Source organism: Physeter macrocephalus, chromosome 16 (assembly GCF_002837175.3).
Source record: "Physeter macrocephalus isolate SW-GA chromosome 16, ASM283717v5, whole genome shotgun sequence".
Classification (NCBI taxonomy): domain Eukaryota; kingdom Metazoa; phylum Chordata; class Mammalia; order Artiodactyla; family Physeteridae; genus Physeter; species Physeter macrocephalus.
The window spans coordinates 104,241,895-104,265,373 of NC_041229.1; the positions used below are offsets into that span (position 1 = coordinate 104,241,895).

A 23,479-nucleotide genomic window follows, 5' to 3' on the forward strand; every position below is an offset into this window, starting at 1 on the left:
AGCCTGCGCGTGCGGAGCCTGTGCTCCGCAACGGGAGAGGCCACAACAGAGGGAGGCCCGCATACCACAAAAAAAAAAAAAGAAAAAAAAAAAAAAAAAAAAAGTGAATGTTCTAAATTTTGGCCAAAAGGTTTTGTCTAAGGGCAAAGTGCATTCATTACAAACAGTGAAAAGTTTCCTAAAATAGTAAGACAATCCAAGTAAGTGTTTTCTCTTTTTTGCAAATAGGAAGACAGAGATGATGTGACTACCCAAGAGCACACAGCACATCTGGGCCAGAGCTTGTTTTATGAACAGCGCTGCTGATAAAATAAATTCTGACCTTTTGTTAACTGAAAATAAGGGTATGGGTCTTGGTGAACATTAGTGTAGCTAAATTTAAGCAGCTAACACCTTGGATAACTGCAGTGGATTTATCTACTTCACCACTGGTGTCGTCAGCTTATAACACTTTGTATTCGGACCCCTGGAAACTCTGCGACTATTCCATATGTATTTAAAGTGTTGGGGTTTCAGTTAGTTACTTTTCCATCTCCAACTGTATTGAAATATTTGTCCCCCCTCTCTGCCTGAAAATAGAACCAATTCAGGAACAAAACAAAAAGTCATTGATTATGCATTAAATAAACTTAATGGAATAGGAAGAATTATGGCCTACAGTGGATTCTCCTTTGCCCTTTTTCCCCCAGTCTGTCCCCCTTTTCAGATATCCTTTCATTTCTTTGTGGGGGAGAGTTTTGCTGTCAGAGGAATAATACTTGGTAATGCTTTCAAGTTCTCGTGGCTTTTGGATCTTCAAGGAAGTCATGTTCGCTGCCAGCCGTTAAGGTTGACAACTAGCACGCAGCACGTCTCCGCTCAGAGAGCAGTACCTTAGAAAAGAAAAGGACAGAAACTTGACAGGAATGCCAGCGTACTCCTGTCGCCCCAAAGATAGACGCTTTGCTACTTTGGAATTCCCTTCACAATGAACCAGCATGTGTGGGTGCTGCTTGTCGTGGGGCTTGTACTGGCCGGAGGCAACGTGGTGTGGGCTTTGTATCAGGCCCACCCGGGATGGGTGTAACCCTCTCCTAGAAGCTCTGAGAACTTGAACAGGAGGCTTATTACCCTTCTTGGGTCTGTTTTCTCACATGCTGAATGAAGCTAATAATTCTTTAACTGGAGAAGAGTAAGCAAGCCTTGTGGAAATTGCTTATTTTACCAAAAAGTCGTCGTGGCATCTGTTGTATTGCCATGCCAGCGTTTCTTGTGCTACCTTTGAGGTTGAGAGAGCAGGTGTGTTTCCCTGGGCATGCAGCCTTCTGGTTGGCACCATTTCGAGGGAGCATGGCTCGAGCTGAGCAGAGCAGTTCTCTGCTGCACTTCTGGCCTGGACAGAGCCACCAGCTGTGGTAACATACACAGAGCTGGATGACTCGGACAGCTGGATTAGCACAGAGTGATTTTTCAGAGGGGATCTGAAAGCTTCTCTGGGTTAAGGTTGACTATAGTCATCTAAGGAAACGTAGACTAGTGCTTTTTAGTTTACGGATGATGGGGTGATTGCTGTGGTTTGTGAAGTTTGTAACTGCGTATCAGTTACACATGTGGACTGAACCCCTCACTTTTAATCCAGTGATCGTACACAAGGTGTTAAAGGTTTGTCATTTTTACACGAACTTTTTAATCTTAATGACAGATACCTCAGTTTTAAATAATTTAGCAGAAATTTGAGCAGAACTTTAAAAATAGGTCCTTAAGTAGTAGTGTAAACCCAAAAGCTGAGATGCTGTTGGTCGGGTCAGGGTTCCCACAGAGGGACTTCAGAGGCAAGAGGAGGACCAGGAGGGGTGCTTCCCTCAATGTCAAGGGAGGCCAGGCTTCAGGATGGGGAGATGGGACAGGGGGCCCAGGAGATCCAGGGGCTGTGCTGACAGGCCAGGTAGCCATTGGCATTTACAGCGTGGAGCACAGGGGCCCTTCAGTGCAGGTTCTCCGGGTTGGTGGACACGGAAGCCAGGCTGCAGTGCTTCTGAGGAAGAACTGGAGACAAAGCAGAGAGTTCTTTCACGTAGTTCCCTGGAAGAGGAGCAGAGAGAAGGTGGGAGCTACAGGCAGATGTGGAGCCAGGAGAGGTGTGGCGTTTGTTTTTTCCATAGATGCGAGAAATAACGGTGTGTTTATGTGCTGGTGAGGGTGATGCAGCGCGGGGGGAAACGACTGCTGTGGAGGAAGCGGGAGGTCTCGTGATGCTCTGTGTTGGCCTCGGTCGAGAGGACAGTAGGGTGGCTTCATAGTGGGAGGAGGAAGGGGACCGGTTGCGGGTCAGGGGTACGGTTGGGCTGGGCTCTCTTCCCATCGCTTCTGTGCAGCTGAGGTCAGAGGGTGCGGTGGGGCTGGAGAGGCCTTGCTGAGGGGTGGCGTAGAGGAGGTCTTGGAGTGTTTCAGAAGCTTGTTTAATCTTAGGGAGGTAGGGAGGGAGAGTGAGAGTAGCCCCAGCCTGTTCCGAACCAGAACTTGGGGCCTTTGTGTTCGTGCGTGGGCCCCCACGTGCGTGCTTCTTTAGCTCGGTCAGACCTCCAGGTCACTGGTGGAGAAACAGGTGAAAATTTTAAAAGCTGCCCATGCGCTCCTCTGGAACTTCTGCATCAGAATTTTGAGGATACTCCCTACACACTGGGCTGCGGCCGGAGCTGGGGTCTCCAGCTTTTCCCGGCCCTTTGCCAGCAGCTTCCAAATTAGAGCAGTTGGGCCGACTCCGCCACCACCCCCGCGCTCCCAGCCCCGTTGCAGCATTCGGGCAGTTTTATGAAGTAGAAAAAAAAGGGGAATTAAGACAGTATTTATTTATTCCAGGCCTCCTTCTCGGTATTTTGTATGTATTACTCTCCCCCGTGAGGTAAGGACTGTTGTCTTAATATTGCATCCTTGGAAACTGAGGCCCAGAGAAGGTAAGTAACGTGCCCGAGGTCATACAGCGTGTAAATGTTGGAGGCAGGTTCTGAGCCTGGGTGGTGTGTGACTCCAGAAGCCACATCTGTCGCCACTGCTTGCTGCTGCAGCCGGCACTTTGGTGACTTCGTATTATGGGGTCTTTGAGCCCATGTGTTCTGTGAAGTGAGGAAGGCTTTAATTTGGTTGAGCCATAGCCTCCGGAAGACAGCGACTTGATAATGTGATCTTTGTGCCCACACACCTGCCAGTTCTGTTGTCTGTCTTCGATTTTTTTTCTCCCTGCAAAGGTTCCGTTGAGGATATTCTCATACGGTTCGGTGTTCCTCCCTCATGGCAGACCTGCTAGGTGCTGCAGCTTCTGGTCTGTTGCCAGTTGCTTCTCAAGCCAGTGGTCTCCAAACAGGCAGCTGCTTGCTTGTCTTGGATGCCTCAGGGGTGCTGCATGGGTTCCGACCTCACTCTTTACCCCTCTCTTTTGTCATGTAGCTGCTTCTGGCTGTTTTGTCACCTCCCTGTCCTGATCAGCATTTGAGCTTGCCACTCCCTGCTACTCACCTGGGAGGGATAAAGAGCAGAGAGGTGAACGGTGGGAGGGGGAGAGTGTAGTCTGGACGGGCCTTGGAGTCTCCACTGTTGCTCTGAGAACAGATGAGAAGTCATTTGTGATAAAAGAAGTGAGTGGAGAAAATGCATCTACTGCCTACTTTTCAGAGAGAGTGCTCTTGCGCTCAGGGGCAAATGTGCTTTAGGGGTACAGGTATTTCTAGGGCTGTGGGGCCTGTGGAAGAGGACTGTGTCCCACAGCAGTGAGATCTGATGGTGGGCTGATCCCAGAAGATCCTGGAAGACTGGTGTGGAGAGCTCTGTATACGGTTTTCCCACCTGGGTAACTCAGGCCGTGTCCTATTCTCTCCTGAGTATATCAGAATATTTATTCTCTTAACATGTCATATGGACTGAACACTTGATAAGCCTAGCTTTCTAACTCCAGTTACAACCCATCTGAGAATACAGGCAGCCTGTCCAGGAACCTAAGTGTGTCTTGAGTAGTTAAGGGTGCTGTGTGCAGTGTAGTTTCCTGGAAATGGGCGTCCCCCACGGTTGTCCTGTGAGCTCTGCTGCTTTGCTCTTTTTTAGACACAGAAGAAAATTCACTTTATAGTCTCTGTAGATTAAATTGGACGGAATGGATTGAAATTATTTTCTGATTCCCAGAAGATGACTTTGTTTATCTTTCACAAAGTTTTAGGAAACCTTTCTGATTTGCATTTTACTTTATGTAATTAAACTGTTAATACAGATGATGATATGAGTATCCTGTTCTTCTAGGTATCCAAATATATCTTGTGAGTTGCTCACTTCTGATGTCTCCCAAATGAATGATAGACTGGGAGAAGATGAATCCTTGCTAATGAAATTGTATAGCTTCCTCCTAAACGATTCCCCCTTGAACCCACTACTTGCCAGTTTCTTCAGCAAGGTGCTAAGTATTCTTATCAGCAGAAAACCAGAACAGGTAAATACTGTTTTCCAGAAAGGTAAGTATTAGGGCTGATCATCCCCCTGAGATGATCCCCCAGTAATTTTGTTCCTTCAGTGTTCTGAGTGTGCCTTAAATCCAGGTTCTGTAAAAGAATATATTTTAAACCTTAAGCATTCTGAATGCTTGCTGACTTAACACTGACTTACTCATTAATGAATACATTCTAATTTGACCTCTTCTTTTCTGAGTACCTCACATCTCAGTTTTTCAGTATACTTTGGCGTCCTCTTTTGACAAGTGGTTGGAAGCATGAGAATGTTGGGGTCCATTTGTGAGGATAGTGTGCGGAGGGTGCACACTGAGTGGTTGGTGTGTGGGTGGCATCTTAGTGACTATGGTAAAGTAACAGTTTATTTTTTCTTTCCCCTAATGATGATCACAGGTGAAACTTAAAAAGCTTTCCCATAAATGCAATTGATGATTAGTTTATACAAATGGTGATTGTTTCTATTTTGATTCCACTCAAAAACTTGAGCCATCTGGGTACTGACTGTCTTGTGTGTACACATGGAGCTCTGCTGTTCCTGTCCAGTAGGGCTTAACAGGAGCTCATTCCTCACTGTTAACGCCAGGAACCTCTCCCCCTTCTTCCTCCTCTTCCTTCATCGTCGTCGTCGTCTTCTTCGTGGTGTTGTCCATCTATGTTCCCACATCCCGCCCCCTGCCCCACCACGCTTCATTTTGTTCCTAATTCAGATGTACGGTACTTGGGAAACTTACTTTCCAAGTATCTGTCGTATGTGTAGTGGTTCTCGAAAGTGTGGTCCCTGGTCCAACAGCATGAGTACCACCCAAAAACTTGTTAGAAAAGCAAGATCTTGAGCCCCATTCCAGACCTACTGAATCAGACCCTCTGGGGGTGGGGCCAGCAGTTTGGGATTTAAGAAGCCTCCCAGATGGCCGTGGTGCACGCTGAAATTTGAGCATCACTGCTCTAGTGGGAACTGGTGTGGGAGAGGACCTGCCTAAGAGGAGACTGTGATCCACTTACGGGAACAGGCGCCCAGGGAGCCACAACAGCCTCAGATGCCCGAGTGCAAACTAACAGTCCTGCAGAGTGCAGCCAGCAGGGATGTGGTGACAGGGGTGCAGGGGTCACACCAGCTGGGCCTGGCATCCTTTGTGGTGGAAAACAGGCTCCTTGACCCGTCCTTGCTGTCAGCAGACATGGAGGGACTGGAACTATTTTAGGCCCAGTACGTCTGTCCTTTGCCAAGGCAAAGTGGATACATGTCTTATTTTAGGCGAGGCTGTTCTTTCATGTTCTTAATTGAGCAAGATTACCTTCCTAAATGTATTGGAATTGAGGTTCTTTTTTCTTAGCTAGTAATCCCCAAATCATGATCACTGCAATACAGATTGTCTTTCCTTCTTCTGTCTTTTGATGAGAAGTGACAGTACTGGTGACTGTTTTAGGAAAGTGCAAGCCATCCCATCAGTCTAAGGTACTAGTCAGTTCCAGATGGTTGTAGTCACAGTTGAGACAGGTCTCACATCTTCATCATGCTTTTCTCCTCACTCTGCTACGGAAACCCAAATTTGTGGGTCCTGGATTTCAGTGTACCTTTATTATAGAGTGAGAATACACTTAAAGCCCTCTGGGGTTCTACATATTTGCATTGGTCTTCGAGGCCAGACATAGTACCTGTGTAAAGAACGTGGCACGTGCCAGTTAAATGCCGAGAGGAGGGCCCATTCGCTCTGCTGCTTGTCGGGCTTCTCATTTAAACCCTCAGCCATGAGAGGATTCGAGAGCCCTTGCTCTCTTTCAGCTTCAGGGAAAGGTCGCACTGCACCTTTCTATCCTTTTGAGAATTATGAGTGTAAATAAAGGTTTCCCATCACGTAAGGTATTAGTAAGGATACATGCAACTGCAGGTGGTGAAAAATGTACTGTAACCAGTACAGACATTTATTAACTCGTGGGGCAGGAGGTCCCGCTGCGTGGAGCGTCGTCCGCGTTGGACGCGTGAGCCCCTCAGCAGTGCCGTCCTCCAGCTTGCTGTCCTTGCTGTGCTGCCGCGGCACTGGCTGCGACTCGCGCCTTTGGGCTCCAGAGTCAGTGCTTTTGCCACTAAATAATGCAGTATTTTGGCCACATTTGACTTTTTCTTCCTCTCTTCTCCACTGTGCTTTTAAAAACTACCATGTGACTCAGTTGTGAGTGGATTAATTATGTATAACTTCTTGAAGGTTTATGTTACAGAGTTCAGCCTCATTGTCTAGAGAAGCAACATGTGATGGTTAATCCTTCATTTACACCTGATGGTGTGAGGCAGTTTTTACTTCATCCCTGGCTATTAGACGTTGTGTTGGATAATGGCAGACTTGTGGCTTTGGGGGCATTTAAATCTCAGGGCAGCCACTTTTTAGCTTCTAGCAAGATATTTCACTGGTCTGAGCCTCAGATTCCTCACCTATAACACTGAGTTGAGCAGCCCTACCTCACAGGCTTCTGGAGAGACTCCCGTGAGACTTCTGTCAGGGCAGCTGCCACGCTGACCGTGCTGCTTCTGGGACTTTAGAACAGGTGATTTGTGCACACGGACAGAAACCAGAAGGTACACAAGGGTGTCCAGGACAGAACAGGTGCCTTATTCCACCTGCGCAGAAGAGACCCAGGTGGCGGTCATGACTGTATAACTGTTTTCATAACCCCTCGGGGTAACTGTCAGCCTCTTCCACACTCACTCACCCTCCTTGTGTTAATCTGATCAGGTGAATTGCTGAAATAAAATGCAAATGTGATTCTCTGTGGCACCTGAGTTAGCCATTTTGATGTAGAAATCTTTATATTTTTTATTTTTCTTACTTGCCAGAGTACAGTTAGGATTTTGAATGTTTATTCTGTGTTTTCACGTAAAGCCTAATGGACTTGCTTTATGTCCATAAACTATTAAGGGGTGTATTTGCTTGCTCTTTATAGGGTGTTAAATTTTTAGTCCTCATTCTTTGAGAATTAATAATGAAAGTGAACAGAAATAAAAGATTATTGTGTTAGGGAACATGTGATAATTTAAGAGATTTTTTTCCCCCAAGAGGTTTTTGAATACTGTATTTAAGAGATTTTTTTCCCCCAAGAGGTTTTTGAATACTGTAACAATTAGAAGGCTTTCCAATTTGACATCTTACTACTAATTCAGCGTTTGCTTTTCCTTAACTTAAAGTGGTGGTGGATTTTGGAGGGGGCAGCTAGATGGGTCATGACTGAAAGCATCCGAAAGTTGATAGTTCCCCAGTGATGTGTCTTTCATTTGTGGCTGTTCTCCTCTAGATTGTGGATTTCCTAAAGAAGAAACGTGACTTTGTGGACCTTATTATGAAGCACATAGGAACATCGGCCATCATGGACTTGTTGCTCAGGCTCCTGACGTGCATTGAGCCCCCACAGCCCAGGCAGGATGTGCTGAGTGTGAGTAGGATCGCGGCCGCTGTGACGGGCTGGGGAGGGGCGCTCGAGCTGCTGGGCTGCTCGGTCTGGGCGGGGTTCTAGGGGATCGGTCGAAAGTGGTCTGGGAAACGGGGGTGGGGGGTGGATTCCAAAATGGGAAGAGATTCACATTTTTCAGGATTAGGATTCCCGACAAGCACATCCCTAGGTACATAGGCTGTCTCCTTCTGAGGGGTTCTTTCTCTTTGCTGGTTTGTTCTTCAGCGGGAGTGGGAAGGTAGAATGGGAGCTAAAAGTCTCATCTGAGTATGCTGTGAGGCTTCTTTCTTGAGAAGATGGTCACACTGCAGAGATATCTCTGAAAGTCAAGAAGCAGAGGTGTTGGTATTTCTAGGGAATCTGGCTTCAGAAGTAACTTTCTTCTCATGGATACCTAAGAGCATGGGATAAGAAGGAGAAAGGAGTTTACCTCCAAAAGGGCACATATTTTAAAATTTGGTGAGGTGGTTATTTCAGGATATGTGTGTATCCTGAGGAGCAGCTGCCTTGGGTGGGATTTGGGTGGGAAGAGGAGGGTGTGAGTGACTTGAGATGAGGTTTCTCACAGCCTCTCGTCTTTGCTTCTTGTCTTCTGTCTCTTCCTCTCTTTTGTCCCTTTCACTGCCTCCTTCCAGAACCATTCCCCAGTCCAGTCCATCTTTTTTTAAAAAATTAATTAATTCATTTATTTATTTTTGGCTGTGTTGGGTCTTCGTTGCTACGCACGGGCTTTCTCTAGTTGTGACGAGTGGGGGCTACTCTTCGTCGCGGTGTGTGGGCTTCTCATTGCGGTGGCTTCTCTTGTTGTGGAGCACGGGCTCTAGGTGCACGGGCTTCAGTAGTTGCGGCATGTGGGCTCAGTAGTTGTGGCTCACGGGCTCTGGAGCGCAGGCTCAGTAGTTGTGGCGCACGGGCTTCGTTGCTCCGCGGCATGTGGGATCTTCCCGGACCAGGGCTCGAACCCGTGTCCCCTGCATTGGCAGGCAGATTCTTAACCACTGCCCCACCAGGGAAGTCCCTCAATCCATCTTTAATACTCAACCTCAAACCTTTAGAACTCTGGAAACAAGTTTTGTTGCGAAAGCTAAAGACCTGAAGGCCCAGAAGGAGGGCCTGTCGGGTGGTGTCCCAGGAAAGGACATGTTCTACCGAGGTGGGCAGGTGTGCCAGAGCGTGTGTTTGTGTGAGTGGGAGAGTCTGGGGGTCGGGTCAGGGCTGGGTCTGTAGGAGCAGGCAGAGGTCTACTGAGAACCGTGGTCATGTGAGGAAGTCAGCTGGGGGGACCTCTTGGATGGCCTGGGAGTTGCCTGTGGGAGAGGGCCCTAAACTGGGACTCTGGCCCTTTTTAGGTGTGCTTTTGTGGATGTGAGTCTCTTCTCAGTAGAGGTTGGGGATTCCAGGGAAGGTGGTTAAGGGTAAGAGGGATGGCCGCCTTTATGTTTGGATTATTATTGGGGAAAATTATTCAGTATGGTTTCTTAGAATTCCTTTGGTCACTGCTGGATTGAATTTTAGGGCCCACTTGCAAAGGAATAGGTGCGTTTCTGGAGGGATATGGTAGTAGGTGGTTAATAAAGGCATAGGTCGGGGGAAGTTTAGTTAGAAACTCCTAAATGTCATACTTTGATTGGGGGGCCCACCGTGGGCTTGGACTGTCGGTGCTTGTTAATAGCTGTGGAGGCAGTGAGGGTGGGGGTTTGATTCGTTCACTGCCCACAAAGTTTCCTACTTTTTCCCTTGGCCGTCAGGACCCTCTGCCCCACCTCCTCTGTAGAGGTGTTTGCATCCTGTTTTAGGTCGTTGCTGCTTAAAATGTGGTCCCAAACATCACCTGGGAGCATGTTAGCAATCCCAGGTCTCACCCCTGCCCTGCTGAGTCAGAATCTGTGTTTGAACAGATTCAAACACGGGTACTTCATGTACACATTTTAAAACATCTTAAAATGTAAGGTTGGGCCTCTGCCTTTGTGGTAGTCTCCTAATAGCTTTTGTTTGCATTTTCCTTTGGCATGTTCTCCTTAAGGAGCCTGGAGACAACCTAAGAATTTCTCCACATGCCTTTAGCAAAGCGTGTCTGATTTCTTGCCACCCACCCCCTAGCCTCACCCCACCCCACCCCCAGCCCCGCCGCCATCTCTTTTAACCTTTGGGATTTTGTGTGTGTGCGCGCCCGTTCCAGGTAGCGAGTGCCTTGTTTATTACGGTGTTCCTGTTCTTGTGGAACTAATATTATGCTGGCTGATTTTTCATTTATTCTCATCCCCTTCATATTTTCATTCATGGCTGTATTTCATATATGGTGGAAGAAGAGAGTGTCCTAATCATGGTAATAGCTTGCTTGCATGTGGCAGGGCAGACAAACTGTTTCCGTGGTGCCCGCCAGCCCCCACGTTTCCTGTGGTTGTTTTGGCTTTAGAAGGTAAAAGTTCATCATGTGTTTTAAGCCAGAGGCTTGATACTAAATATTGCTTTTCTCAACCTTTTTGAAGCTCTCTTAAAGTGAATGCTCTCTTACAGAAAATGTATAAGTTCCATTCCCTGCCCCCACCCTCATGTCCAAAGTACAGACCGTTTTAGTACTCAGTGTCTGAGAATTAACATCACCAAGAAACTGATGTATAGAATTTTTGGATGTGGGTATTGTGACTTGGGGAGTAGTTGGTACTGTAGCTACTGTTAAAATAATATATTCACTGGCGTTTTCCTTGGGGGACTTTTAATTTCCTGTAGTGTTCAAAGTCCAGAGAAAACCTGTAACATTCTACTTAAAATGTGATGGATATTTCCAAGTATGTTAATCTTCATTGGGGCTTGAACAAGAGCCACTCATTGCTATGATTACTTCTACAATGTGTTTTACAGTGGTTAAATGAGGAGAAAATTATCCAGAGGCTTGTGGAAATAGTTCATCCATCGCAAGAAGAAGATGTAAGTTCTCTTGTGTGACTATAAACTTGATTTTTTAAAAAAATGAACCATGTTTATTTGGGCACAGAGCATAATTGTACTAGGTGTGAAGGTAGAGGGTAGGTAACAGCTATCACCTGGCATTCTTCAAGTTGACAGGTTTCTAAACACCAAAGGCTTTTAAGAATACTGCATTTTGCCGATACTCAGAAAATTTCCCGAAATGTGAAACGGTGAGCCCTGGGTCTAGCTCCGTCTCCTTTTTAGAGCTGAGACTTCGTGCTGCTTCTGCTTGCCTTTATTACAAACCTCCTCCACACTTTGTTTTTCTTTTATACCCATCATTAGCCCAAATGATGTGGCCACGTCTGTGTGCATTTGTTCTTTGCATTCTGGCTAAAGCTTTCCAGACAGCGCAGCAGGATCCTGGTCACCGTTGAATCCTTAAGAGTGAGGAGCTCTTGGTGGTTCTACTTCCCGGCTCGGGCTTTTGTGCTGACAGGTTTGGCCTTTGTCCTGGGTGCTGAAGATTGACTTGGCAGTAGAATTGAAGCTGCTTTGGAGTTTGCACGTTGAGCTTCATGCTGAGGGGATGCCTGGGGGTGGGGTGGGGTCTCCAGGACCAGCGGGTATGCCACTGTAGAGGAGGCCGTCCCCCTGCTTCTCTGCTGCTGCCCTTGTTGCCGTCTTCAGTAGCGGACTGAGCCTTGTGGAGCTGCCGGCATTTGGCCATTTCTGCCTGTGGAAACGACAGTTCCACATGGTTCAGTGTAGTATCTACAAAGGAGTTGTTTCAAACAACATGCAGGGTATGTCATGGGGCATGGGCAGCCTCCTTGGATGCCTCTGGCTTGGGTTAATTGGAGAGTGAGCGCCATAGAGGAGACAGCACAGAGGAAGGAGCATGCGGCCAGAGCGCGTTCTCCCCAGCAAGACAGATTTCCCGTGGAGGTAGATGTAGCCCCTTCTACTGCAGTCCATTAAAAACGGTTGGTACCTGGAGTTTACCTAAAGCAGGCTCCCTATCCCACCGCCCCCTTCGAAAAAGAAAAGAGCTAACCGTTAAAGGGGCTGTTGATTCCCACCCTCCCCTGAGACGGTACATCACGTGCTCCCTGCGGTATCGTTACCGCTGACACACAGGAAGGACACTCCAGCGTGTGCATGTATTGTGTCCTAGAGCTTCGACGGCGCCCTCGGCCTGGTTGGGGTGATGAGCCCTCCTGCTGTGGCTGGGGGAGTTGGATGGTTCCAAGAGCACATTTCCCAGGTGCTGGAAGCGTGGCCGGTGCGGGCCGAGGAGAGTGAGGACAGGGGCGTGGCCTGCCCTGTTCGTGGGGTGGGGAGGACACATCCACAGCTGAGGCTTGCTCATCACTAGGTTCCTGCTCAACAGGTACTGTCCCTGTCTGGAGGGTGCAGGAGAAGTTGACAGAGGAGAAGCCCAGCTCTGCGGCAACTTATTTTTTGCAACAAAGCATTTGGGGCGTCAGCACCTTCTCCAACTGACTTGCAAGAAAAGTTAATTTTGTCTTTCGGACAGTCCTGTTGATACTTCTGTTTTGTATTAAGTGACGAATTGCATATATTTATTGAGGAAATGTTAGACTCCTGATTGCAAACAGTGGATTTGGATATCCTGGTGTGTGTTGTCATCCGTGCTGGAACCTGCTGGCCTCACTGGGCAAGTGATGCTCAGTGCCACATGCCACGGGGCTTAGGCGTTCGGTGCTGAGATTCCAGAACTTTCCTGTAGAGTAGCACACTGCGCACTGGAAGAAGAAGTAATATTTCTTATCCGTTAGTATGTTCCAGAAAGCCGCGTTTATTTTTGTAAGCCGAAGAATTGTGTTCATCTTTCTTTGCTGCCAAAAGTATATAAATTGGGGGGTTACAGTTTTCTTCAGGTATTTAATGAAAGAAATTTTTCCTTGTCAGAACTTTAATTACATTTCCCTACACAAAATAACATGTATTTTGTTTGTGGTACTGTTAAGTAAAGCCTGGCAGGGTAAAATACTCATGCTTGACATATGTTATTTCTTTGGACCCTGGCTTTTTACTTACTGTAGCTTATGGCCAGTGTTAATTTGTGTTATTTCTTAAGCAATTTCTTCACTAACTTTATTTTATTACAAATTTGACTTCTGATGTGTTTTATAGTTAAAATTGTACTCCTTTCCTTTAGCGGCATTCAAATGCATCACAGTCACTTTGTGAAATTGTTCGCCTGAGCAGAGACCAGATGTTGCAAATTCAGAACAGTACAGAACCAGACCCCCTGCTTGCCACTCTAGAAAAGTATGTTCGAGACTCTCTTCTTGTTCTTTTTTCATATTGATGCTATTTGATATGCTACCAGTGTAAGTACTTGGTAAGTGTTTCTTACGTGGGAATCCTGTCCCTGGAAAATAACCTGTGGGTGGCTGAGAAGGCAGGAAAACCTGCTTATCTGATCTCAGCCACTCGTGATGCCCATTGGAGACTTACAGGATAAGAATGTAAATAAATGACATTTATATGTAGACTTCGAACTTTTCAATAATTGTAAACTAAATTCTATAAAACTATCACGGATGGGGCAGTGACATCGTAACTGCAGTCACTGCCTCCATGGTCTTTGGGGAAGATAGGTGTATGAAATAACTTGACCCATCTAAGTCAGCGGGTTGTCTTTTTTTTGTTTGTTTGTTTGTTTTTAATTTTTTGGCCATGCCGCGTGGCTTGCGGGATCTTAGTTCCCCGACCAGAGATTAAACCCGCACCATCAGCAGTGAAAGGGCCAAGTCCTAACCACTGGGCCACCAGGGAATTCCCAGTCAGTGATTTTTAATCAGAAGTTCTTCTTAGGATCCACTGTACCTTGGCAGCTGACTGGGGTATCCCGACCAGACCTGATTCGAAGGGTTATACATCTTGTCTGTTTTGTTTCTTTATATTGCTTCTACCCTTATTTTTAGGTAATTCCTAATGAACAGACATCTCATGTGTTTCAGGTGGAAGACAGCTTGGGGGTGGTGTACTGTTTTGAAATCTGTGAATGGCCAACCTACCATACTGGTATTTGTAGATTCATACATTTTCAGGAAGAGTATTTACCATCAAGTATGGGCATACATTTGCCTGCATCCCTACAACTGAAAGTTATTTTAGTAAACAAAAATAAGGCATTTCCCCACTTTGGGTGAATAACTGGAAAGAGTGCATACAGTTAGCGTTGTTAGGTACGAATGGCAGTCTTGCGTCAGTTTACTGCTGCTGTTGTTCTTCTCAGTGGCTTCGTTGGAATGTTTTAGTCCTGTGTATTGAGACTCGTTTGCATCTTTCGGCAGGGAGACCCTTTTATACAAATAAGACATTCGGGGCGTCCCCGGGGGCGCAGTGGTGGAGGGTCCGCCTGCCGAGGCAGCGGACGCGGGGTCGCGCCCCGGTCCGGGAGGATCCCGCGTGCCGCGGAGCGGCTGGGCCCGTGAGCCGTGGCCGCCGGGCCTGTGCGTCCGGAGCCCGCGCTCCGCGACAGGAGAGGCCGCGGCGGCGAGAGGCCCGCGTACCGAAAAAATAAATAAATAAAATAAAAAATAAAATAAAATAAGACATTTGTGTGTATTGTTTACTTGGCAAGTGTGAGACAAGGAACAAACTAGAGACAGAATATCTTGTTTTAAACTCTGTATTCTGAGAAATAAAGTTGTACTTTCCCAATGTGCATTGTAGAATAGGAAGGAATTGACTAGTTCTCTCAAGTAGCAAGACATAAGAGATTATCAGCTTCTGAGTAAAATGTCATCTTACCTGCCCCATTTCAGTTATTCTTGGGCATTAGGGCATATGTACTCCTTCTTTAATATACAATACCGATAATTGTAGCAGTAATAGGTTCAACCATGTAAAAATTAACTTAAGGTTAAAAAATGTTGACTGTCAGTAATTTCATATGGTTCATGACTGTGCTGTCCAATAGAAATATGATAAAAGTCACATGTAATTTAAAAATTCCTAGTAGCCATATTAAAGTAAAAAAGTAGGTGAAATTAATTTTTATGTTTTATTTAATAGGTACAAAATAATATTTCAACATATGTTCATTTAAAAAATTATTAATGAGCGAGTCTACGTTATTTTCTTTGTGCAAAGTTTTGGAAATCCAGTGTGTATTTTACACTTAGGACAGGCCAATTCAGACTGGTTACCTTCTGAGCGTTCTGGGGCCACAGCGGGTGCTTGGCTCCCTTCCCGGACTGTGCAGGTTCACCCCGAGTGTCAGGCTGGTCAGTAGTAATCACTGAGTTCTTCGGTGCCAGCCCTCTCTTCTCTCAACTCTATTTGGACTAAACGTGGGATCTAGCTGTTGGAGCCTCTGTATGCACTAGCTGATATATTTCAGACTGTGTCTTCAGTCCTGGATCAGGCAACTGTACTTCGATGCAGATAGGTACATAATCAACATCATTAAATATTAGAGTAAATTTCTTCAACTGCGTGGTCCTAAAGAGTCAGGGGCTCCATGGTGTCACTGAGTTAAACCTTCACTGAGCATCGGGGAGACTTAACTCTATAACAGTGCTTCCCACACTCTTCTTGAGGATGAGAACCAACCCCTTTTTTTTTTTTTTTTTTTGCACGGTACGTGGGCCTCTCACTGTCGTGGCCTCTCCCGTTGCGGAGCACAGGCTCCGGACGCGCAGGCTCGGCGGGCACGGGTCACGGGCCCAGCCGCTCCGCGGGATGCGGGATCCTCCCGGACCGGGGCGCGACCCCGTGTCCCCTGCATCGGCAGGCGGACTCTCAACCACTGCGCCACCAGGGAAGCCCCAACCCTTTTTAATATCAGACGTGTTCCCACGTTATAGTAGTTCTTTTTAGTATCTGTTGATTGAGGAAGTACACAGTGACCAAAGGCTCCTGTGAGCTTAGTAAGCTTTTATTAATTTTAACAGTATCTGTGTATATTTTATATATTGTAATATATCTGTATGTATTTGATTGTCACCTAATAATACATAGCAGTGTTGTGTTATAAGCCAGTCTACTCAGTATACAGGCTGCCCCCACGTAAACCCTGTACGTGTAACTGCAAGTGTAGGTTAGCACTGCAGGAGAAATCGGAAATGAGCTAAGGTTAAAGAGGATGGTCAGGGTGGGTAGGGGTACCAAAAGGTCTCTAAGAAAGTGGACCAAGGTGTTAGGTAGTGAGTGTTAGCTTGGGAAACAATCTGGGCTTAAATTGAATGTATTTAATTTAGTAGCTCTGTTGTGGGAAAATCTGAAGTTCCAGAATTCCTTTAAAACTAGTTGTGTTAGGGAGGGCTGGACCAGGCAGCTCCTAATTCTTGATACTGATGAGCTTACAGTGGGTCAGCCTCTGGGCCCAGTTGAGCCTGTTAGTTTTATAGACGCGGGTCTTTAGCTGCCCACATAAAAACAAAACAAAACAGAAGTGCGCCGTTGTCTCAAAGGCCTGGGTGAAGGACCTGGCTGGCCTCGTGCGTAACACAGCTCACATCGTGAACTTTATTGGTGTTCGTCCAGGAACTCCATTTTTTAAAAAGTGGAAGTGAATTTGTCTTCTCACTTGTAAATAAATGCCTTATTATTTAAAGAATATGAAGGCATTCTTTTTATCCTGTTTAATAAGCTCAGTTCTTCAGTTTATGATTTCTTCTGTATTTGGTGATATTTGTATGTTTAGATAAGACTCAGAATATGGCTCAGCTGCTGTGTTGCGTCTTGACCATCACATTTTTGCTGGTTATTATCTCATTTTTGTCCATTAGTAGGATGCTCTCCATGGGTATGGTAGACTTCCAATTTGATGCAGCCATGAAAGAGTGAGAGCCTCTTTGTTAGCCACTCCCTTCAGGCGTCAGGGTTTATGAAAGGTGATATTGCTCTCTGGAAAGTTAGACGCTACAGCTGAATGAGAAGGTGGACATCTACAGTTGGATGCCCTGTCGGTACCCCTCTACCTGGGGTGAGGCTGCTATTTGAAGAATATACGTATTTACAAAAAAGCAGTCTGTTTTCCAGAGCTCAGTTCCAAGTTTAATAGTTATTCTATAGACTGCTGTGTGTTGAGTGACTTTTACAGTACTGTTTTGGGTAGAGGTCTCACAAGCAGTTCTAGTGCTGGTCTGAGAGTACTTGAAAGCTTCTTCCTGCAAGGGGATCCTCTGAAGTTAGGTTAGATACCAGTTTTATTTGCTTCCCCCAAAGAGGAAGAGAGTCTCTCCTACTTGCTGCCCTAACTTGGCAAAGGAACTGGTATTAGTAGCCAGTGAGCACAGCTGTACCTTGGGGTGACTGGTGTGTCTGCCAGGTGGGCACCAGGGACAACCAGCTGTCCCTCTCATTGCTAGGGCGATTCCATTTCTTAATCCCCATGGGGTCTAAAAATTACTGAGATCCTAAGAAACGGGTTTTCCTTGAGAACATCCGTATAAATTTATTCACCTAACAGGTTACCCTTGTATTCTACATTAATTGTGACCTTGTATACATGTGTGTGGGGGGGGGTGTCATGGGAAGAGCCTGTGGAGAATACTTTTGGGGCAGTGGTTCAGTCGCACCCATTTCACTGCTACCACATTATTTTGGTTTACCAAATTTTAGTTGTAGAGTACAGTGCAGCAATTGATGTTATCTTGTATCTGTTTTAGATCTTTGTTAATTATACATGAATGCCTTTGTGGGAAAACATTTATGGTTTCTTTAGTAAAAAAAAAAAAAAACTCCCCTCCTTCTGTGGGGCTGAAGGGTTCTGAGTCTTTTTACCGCCCGTCCCCACCATCTGAGTAGGAGGTGACTTCCAGTCGTGAGGTGTTTGTTGGCTTTCAACAAGATTGGCAAAGGCAAGCAGGGACCAGATGACTTTTCTGAGGGGAGGGGATAGGAATATATATATATATGTCTGTGTTACATTTATAATAAGCAAGATCACTGGCCTTCCTTATAGATACATTAAAAGTAAAATATTGTTAATAAATATGCACAAGTGAGGTTGAACTCTTTTATGATACTTGTCTTAGTGATACCATGATCTTTTTCTCCGAAGTTGTTTGTGTTAAACAACGTTACAATTAGCGCTTGACTATTGATTTGTTTGCCTAGGCAAGAAATTATAGAGCAGCTCCTATCAAATATTTTCCACAAGGAGAAGAATGAATCGGCCATAGTCAGCGCAGTCCAGATATTGTTGGCTTTACTTGAGACACGGCGACCAACGTAAGTTTTCCTTCTATCTTGCGAAACGAGCCATTTGGTTTTGCTTTTAGAATTTTTAAAAGCTAAGAGTTAAGTTGGTTGATCGCTACAGTATCATGCCCATGAATTTCAGGTGCTGAATCTTTTCCTCCTATATAAATAGTTTTATATGAATAGGATGCATAGATGTAGTTGAACTGTATGGTTTGATAAACACTATTGGCAGTATTTGGATTCTAGTCATTTGGGGTTTTGTAGTAGTTACCAAAACGCTTCTATAATAAGTCAAACCCATACAAAATGGCTCAAACACAAGGGAAGCTTATTTCTTGCTTATGAAAAATTGAAAATAGGTGTTCCTGGTTGGTGGGCACCTCTCCTCCAAGCGGCAGTTCAGGGCTCTTTCCATCTTGTGATTCTGTCCAGAGCTTGCTAACTTGAGGCTTTCAGTGGTTTTTTTTCGGGGTTTCACATATGAGGCAACTGCAGTTCATTAGGCTGTTTAAAAATGGACGGGCAGGTGGCTTGAGGCCTTAAGGAAAACTGTGCTGTGTGTTTCAGAATCAGAAATATAGTCTGTTTTCCCTATGTATGTGCCTCTGGACAAGCCAATTAATATTTGTCATATTATTCTTTACAGTTTATACCCAAAGCTAATTTACTTAATTAATTGTCAGAGTTTTCCTAATTGTCCTCTGTAGAATGAGAATTTGAAGAGGTATGTACGTGTTTGCATTCCGGGAACATGTGGTTTAGAGATTAGAATTTGTATTTTCTTACCCACTATTGGATCCATAACCAGTAAAGCAGAGGGCATGAAGAGGAGGAGAGACACGGTCTGCTGTCAGCATATGAAAATTTAGCCATCCAGCGTTTCTGGATTTAGTTTCAGTGATGTCATTTTGGTTTCCAGCAAAATAGTAAACACAGCCTTACCAATCCCTACTTCCTAAAGTCTTCATCTCTATTTCTGGTTCTCTAATCTCTGGTTAGTGATAATGGAAGGGCAGTGTGGCAGCACTGTTTCAGCTATGTTGTCATTTGGAGTTGTATCTGCAATTTTGACTTTGCCTATGTCTTCCCTGGTAAATCATATTTTAAATAACGTAACCAATAACTTAAGGTATTAATCAGGTGATACAGGACTGTTATCTTGCTACTCATGCTGCAAGGCAGTTGCATCATCTCTCAAAATGGTTTAAAAGCACATGAGCTGGTGCTGTGAGATTTATATTGACGACTCTGGCTTTGAGAATGGAGACGATACAGTAATACAAGACAGGAAGGAATTTCCGATCAGGAGGAACTTATCCTCAGACCACAAAGGTTTATCAAATACTAAGCACGGTTAACTGTAAAGAGGGGCGGGTGCAGGGATGGTGGACGACTGAGATCTTAGCCTTATCCTTATGTGATTTCTGAATCCCTAGGGTAAAGGATAAATCTTAAAAATATTTGGACAAGAAAAAAATGGGTTAACTACAGAGCAAATCACATTGCCAGACATGTCATTTGTAAAGCTAACTAAACACTGAAAAACAGAGGGCAGGATTGTGACCCTGAAGCACTTCTGTTGCTGTGTGAGGGCAGGAGGCATTTTCAAGCGTATGGACCTCAGTGTCCCGTCCGTGTCCTGTTCCTGGGCCAGATTACTCGAAGATGGACTTTACCAAAGCCAAGCAGAAAAATAAGGTAGAATAAAGAACTTAAGATAAGGAAAGATATTGGTGAAAGTAATGATAAATGAAACAGATAGGAATGTGACAATTCATATGACTCTGAAAGTTATGTTAAGAATGAATAATTGAATAAGTCAAATGTTGAAAAAAAACCAATAAATTCCAGACTATTTTAATAAAACGCAAGAAATAAGGAGAGAAGGGGTAAGTTAGTGCACAATATAATTCTTCTCCTGAGGAACTGAGGTGTTTTCATACACAGTTTCATTTTTCATCTTAAAAAAAATGATAGTTCCAATGTGTTTTTTATAAACATAGAATGATAGTAGGTTATGTAACGCCCGAAGCGCCTCAGGTGCAGGGAGAGCAAGGACACCCTGAGAACTACAGACTCAGGACTTTGCACATACCTACGAGCCCTGCTCAGGAAGTACTGGAGGCCGGGTAAGAGCCCCGAGAAAGCCCCCCTTCCAGAGTAGGGCTGCGGAATGCAGCAGCAGGGTCCTTCTCCATTCCCGCCCCTGCTGAATAAAACCCTGAAGCCACTGGCGAAAGGGCAGCAAACCCTGTAACCCTAAAGACACGATGAGGAGGAAGGGACCAGGAAAAAGCCTCTATCCCACAGGACAAGCAGGGACACTTTCAGGGCCCAGGCTATTAGAGAGCCCCTACCACTGAAGTCAGGGCAGGATCACCGAGAGGGCCGCACCCCTGAGGCCCGTGAGCACTTCCACTGCCTGAGACTGAGGCTGAACCAGAACAACAGAGCGGTCCTGCCACCAGGCCGCCACACATCAAGTGACAGCAGCAGCGTGCTGGAGGAGGGAAGGCTGCAGTGTGGAAGGAGACCATCAGCACAGGAGCAGGCTTAAAGGGAAGAACTTCAGCTCAGGGCAGAGCAGAAGTTGAGAAAAACTTGGCAATCCATCCCTAACTATAAATACAAAGTAACTTGAGACAGATTTAAAGTCTTCAGTGTGCTGAGAGAAGTCAGTCATAGGAACAGCAAAACCCAAACCTAACTCAGCTGCTGACTATAAATTGATCCAGAAACCCCACACTAAAGACCTAGAAAAAAAAGAGGCGTATCCATTGCGAATACTAGTTATATCAGTCTCTGTTGTCTTACACAACATGTCCACGTCACAGCTAAAAAATTGCAAGACAAAGAAGCAAGATAAAAAGAACCCAAACAAACTGAACTCTCAAGAGAAAAAGCAGTCAGGAGAACTAGATTCAAAAATGTTGGCGCAATCTGGTAGGGAATTTAAGATAACTATGATTAATGTGTTAAAGGCTTGTGGGAAAAGTGAGCAATATGCGAACAGATGGAGAATTTTAACAGAGATATGGAAGATCATACGCAAATGCTAGAAATGAAAAATACAACAGAAATTGAAGAATGCCTTTGGGCTCATTTGTAAACTTTGACATCGTTGAGGAAAGGATCAGGCAGTGTAGGACATTAGAAGTTACCTATACTGAAATATGAAGAGTTAAACGAGGAAGGCAGTTGCTTTGTGAGGCCTAGAAGTCATGACGCATCACCAGGAGCAAGTAACCGTGTGCCCAGATCTCAGTTTCTCATACCATCCTCCGGTAAAGGAACCAGGGCTTCATGGAGAAATGGCTGGTCCTGCAACTGGGCTAAGAAGTATACAGGATGAGCGTGGAGCATCCTGTGGTGCAGACAGTAAGGACGCGCTCAAAGAGAAAACCTACGACACCGAGTGTGTGAGAGGGACACGGGCCAACTAAAAGAGCTCCCGTTGGCCAGAGCTGGGACCACTTGCACAATAAAATAAGGCAGTATTGTTTCATAACACAAAGTATAAAATTTTACCCATGAGTTCATACTGATATAAATAAGGGACGGAATAAGTAAAAGGGGGTGAAGAGACAAATCTCCCCTGTGGGAGAATTCCAAATAGTTCATAATTCCTTCTCAAGGAGGAAGAAAAAGACTCTCCGCTCTTTACGTGCAGACTGCACCTCATGACTTCCTTCTAAAAAATGCAGTATGGAAAGAGAATAAAATGAGAACTTGACAGCTACTCTGTCAAGTTTGACAGAGAAACCCGACCAGCACTTTCTCAGCCATATAATCAAAGTCAACAGCCAGCACTGTTGTGTTGATAGTATGTAATGAAAATGTCATTTTACTTGTGTGGTCTTCCTCTCAGAGACCCATGATCATGAGAAAAACGTTAAGACCAGACCCCAAATGAGGGACATTCTGCAAAGTACCTGACCAGGAAAGTCTGAGTAACTATCACAGCCAAGAGGAGGCTAAGGACACTTGAAAGCTAAATATAGTGTGGTGTCCTGGGTGGATTCTGGGTCAGAGAAACAACTGTAGGCTAAAACCAAGGAGATCTGAATAAAGTATGGATTTTACGTGTGAGTACTGGTTCATTAATTTTGACAAATGTAAGAGAATAACAGGGGAAACTGGGCATGGGTCACAGGGGAAACTGGGTATGGGTCACATGGGAACTCTGTACTATTTTTGCAGTTATTTGTAAATCTAAAACAGAAGTTCTGACAGAAATGGACATAACGTTTAGACAGAAATCCGTAAGAAGCACAGTACTAGCAATTCACTGGACCTGATTGACGACACCAAGTGCTGGCAGGACTGCGGGGCAGCAGGAAATCTCATTTGTTGCCGGTGGAAACGCAAAATGGTGCGGCCACTTTGGAAGACAGTCTGGTAGTTTCTTAGAAAACTAAACATACCTTTACCACACAGTCCAGCAGTTGTGCTCCTTCGGATTTACCCAAAGGGGTTGAAAACTTAGGTTCACACAAAAACCTGCACACAGTTGTGTAGCAGCTTTATCCACACTTACCAAAGCTTGGAAGCAGCCAAGAGGTCCTCAGTAGGTGAGTGGGTAAATAAACCGTAGTTCATCCAGACAGTGGAATATTACTCAGCACTAAAAAGAATGTGCCCTCATGCTGTGAAAAGACATGGAGGGACCTTAAATGCAGATGGAAAAGAAAGAAGTGAAAGAAGCCAGTCTGAAAAGGCTACATACATTCTGGAAAATGTCATATTTTACTGTGGAGACAGTAGAAAGATCATGGTTGCCAGGGGTTGGCAAGGGGAGTGGAATGAACAGGTGGAGCACGGAGGGCCTTTCGGGCAGCGGAAATGCTCCGTGTAGAGTGTCAGAGTGACCGGTGCACGGCGCTATTTGTCCAGACCCATTAGAGTGACCCACGATGCAAACTGGGTTCTGGGTGGTGGTGACGTATCAGTGTAGGTTCATGGATTGTAACAAACATACTCTGGTAGAGGGTGTTGATAATGGGGAGGCTGTGCATTTGTGGGGGCAGAGGGTATATGGGCAGTCTCTGTACCTTCTCCACTTTGCTGTGAACTTAAAACTGCTGTATAAAAATAGCTTTAATAAATATCAACCAGTGTAACTGATACCAGCAGGCTAAAGAAGTAAAACCATGTGATCATTTCATTAAATCCTTGTATGATAAAACCCCTCTGCAAATTAGGAATAGAAAGGAACTTGGAAACTGAAAAACAAAAAGAAAACCCATAGCTACCATCATTCTTAATGGGCAAAGACTGAAATCGTAGCCCCTGAAATCAAGGACCACGGCAGGAATATTTCCCATCTCCAGTTCTATTCAGCCTCATGCTACAGGCCCTAGCAGTGCAGTGAGGCAGGGAGGGAAGAAAAGGCATCCAGACTGGGGACTGGGATGTGGACGTACGTTTTATGGGGGGACCATTCAGCCCACTCAACAGCTGAACCAAAC

The 23,479-nt window shown here is 45.3% G+C and overlaps 1 protein-coding gene across 11 annotated transcripts in view; it reads left to right on the top strand.

Annotated features, from left to right (window-relative positions):
- The window catches only part of PPP6R3 (protein phosphatase 6 regulatory subunit 3), a 135,640-nt gene that overhangs the window by 57,090 nt on the left and 55,071 nt on the right, over positions 1-23,479 (top strand). For all 11 annotated transcript variants that reach the window (XM_055078757.1, XM_024133318.3, XM_007126915.4 and 8 more), the window contains 5 exons: positions 4,267-4,453; positions 7,755-7,892; positions 10,773-10,838; positions 13,006-13,118; positions 17,925-18,038. In XM_055078757.1, coding sequence (XP_054934732.1) covers positions 4,267-4,453; positions 7,755-7,892; positions 10,773-10,838; positions 13,006-13,118; positions 17,925-18,038 — 618 coding nt within the window. The remainder of the gene's footprint in view (positions 1-4,266; positions 4,454-7,754; positions 7,893-10,772; positions 10,839-13,005; positions 13,119-17,924; positions 18,039-23,479) is intronic.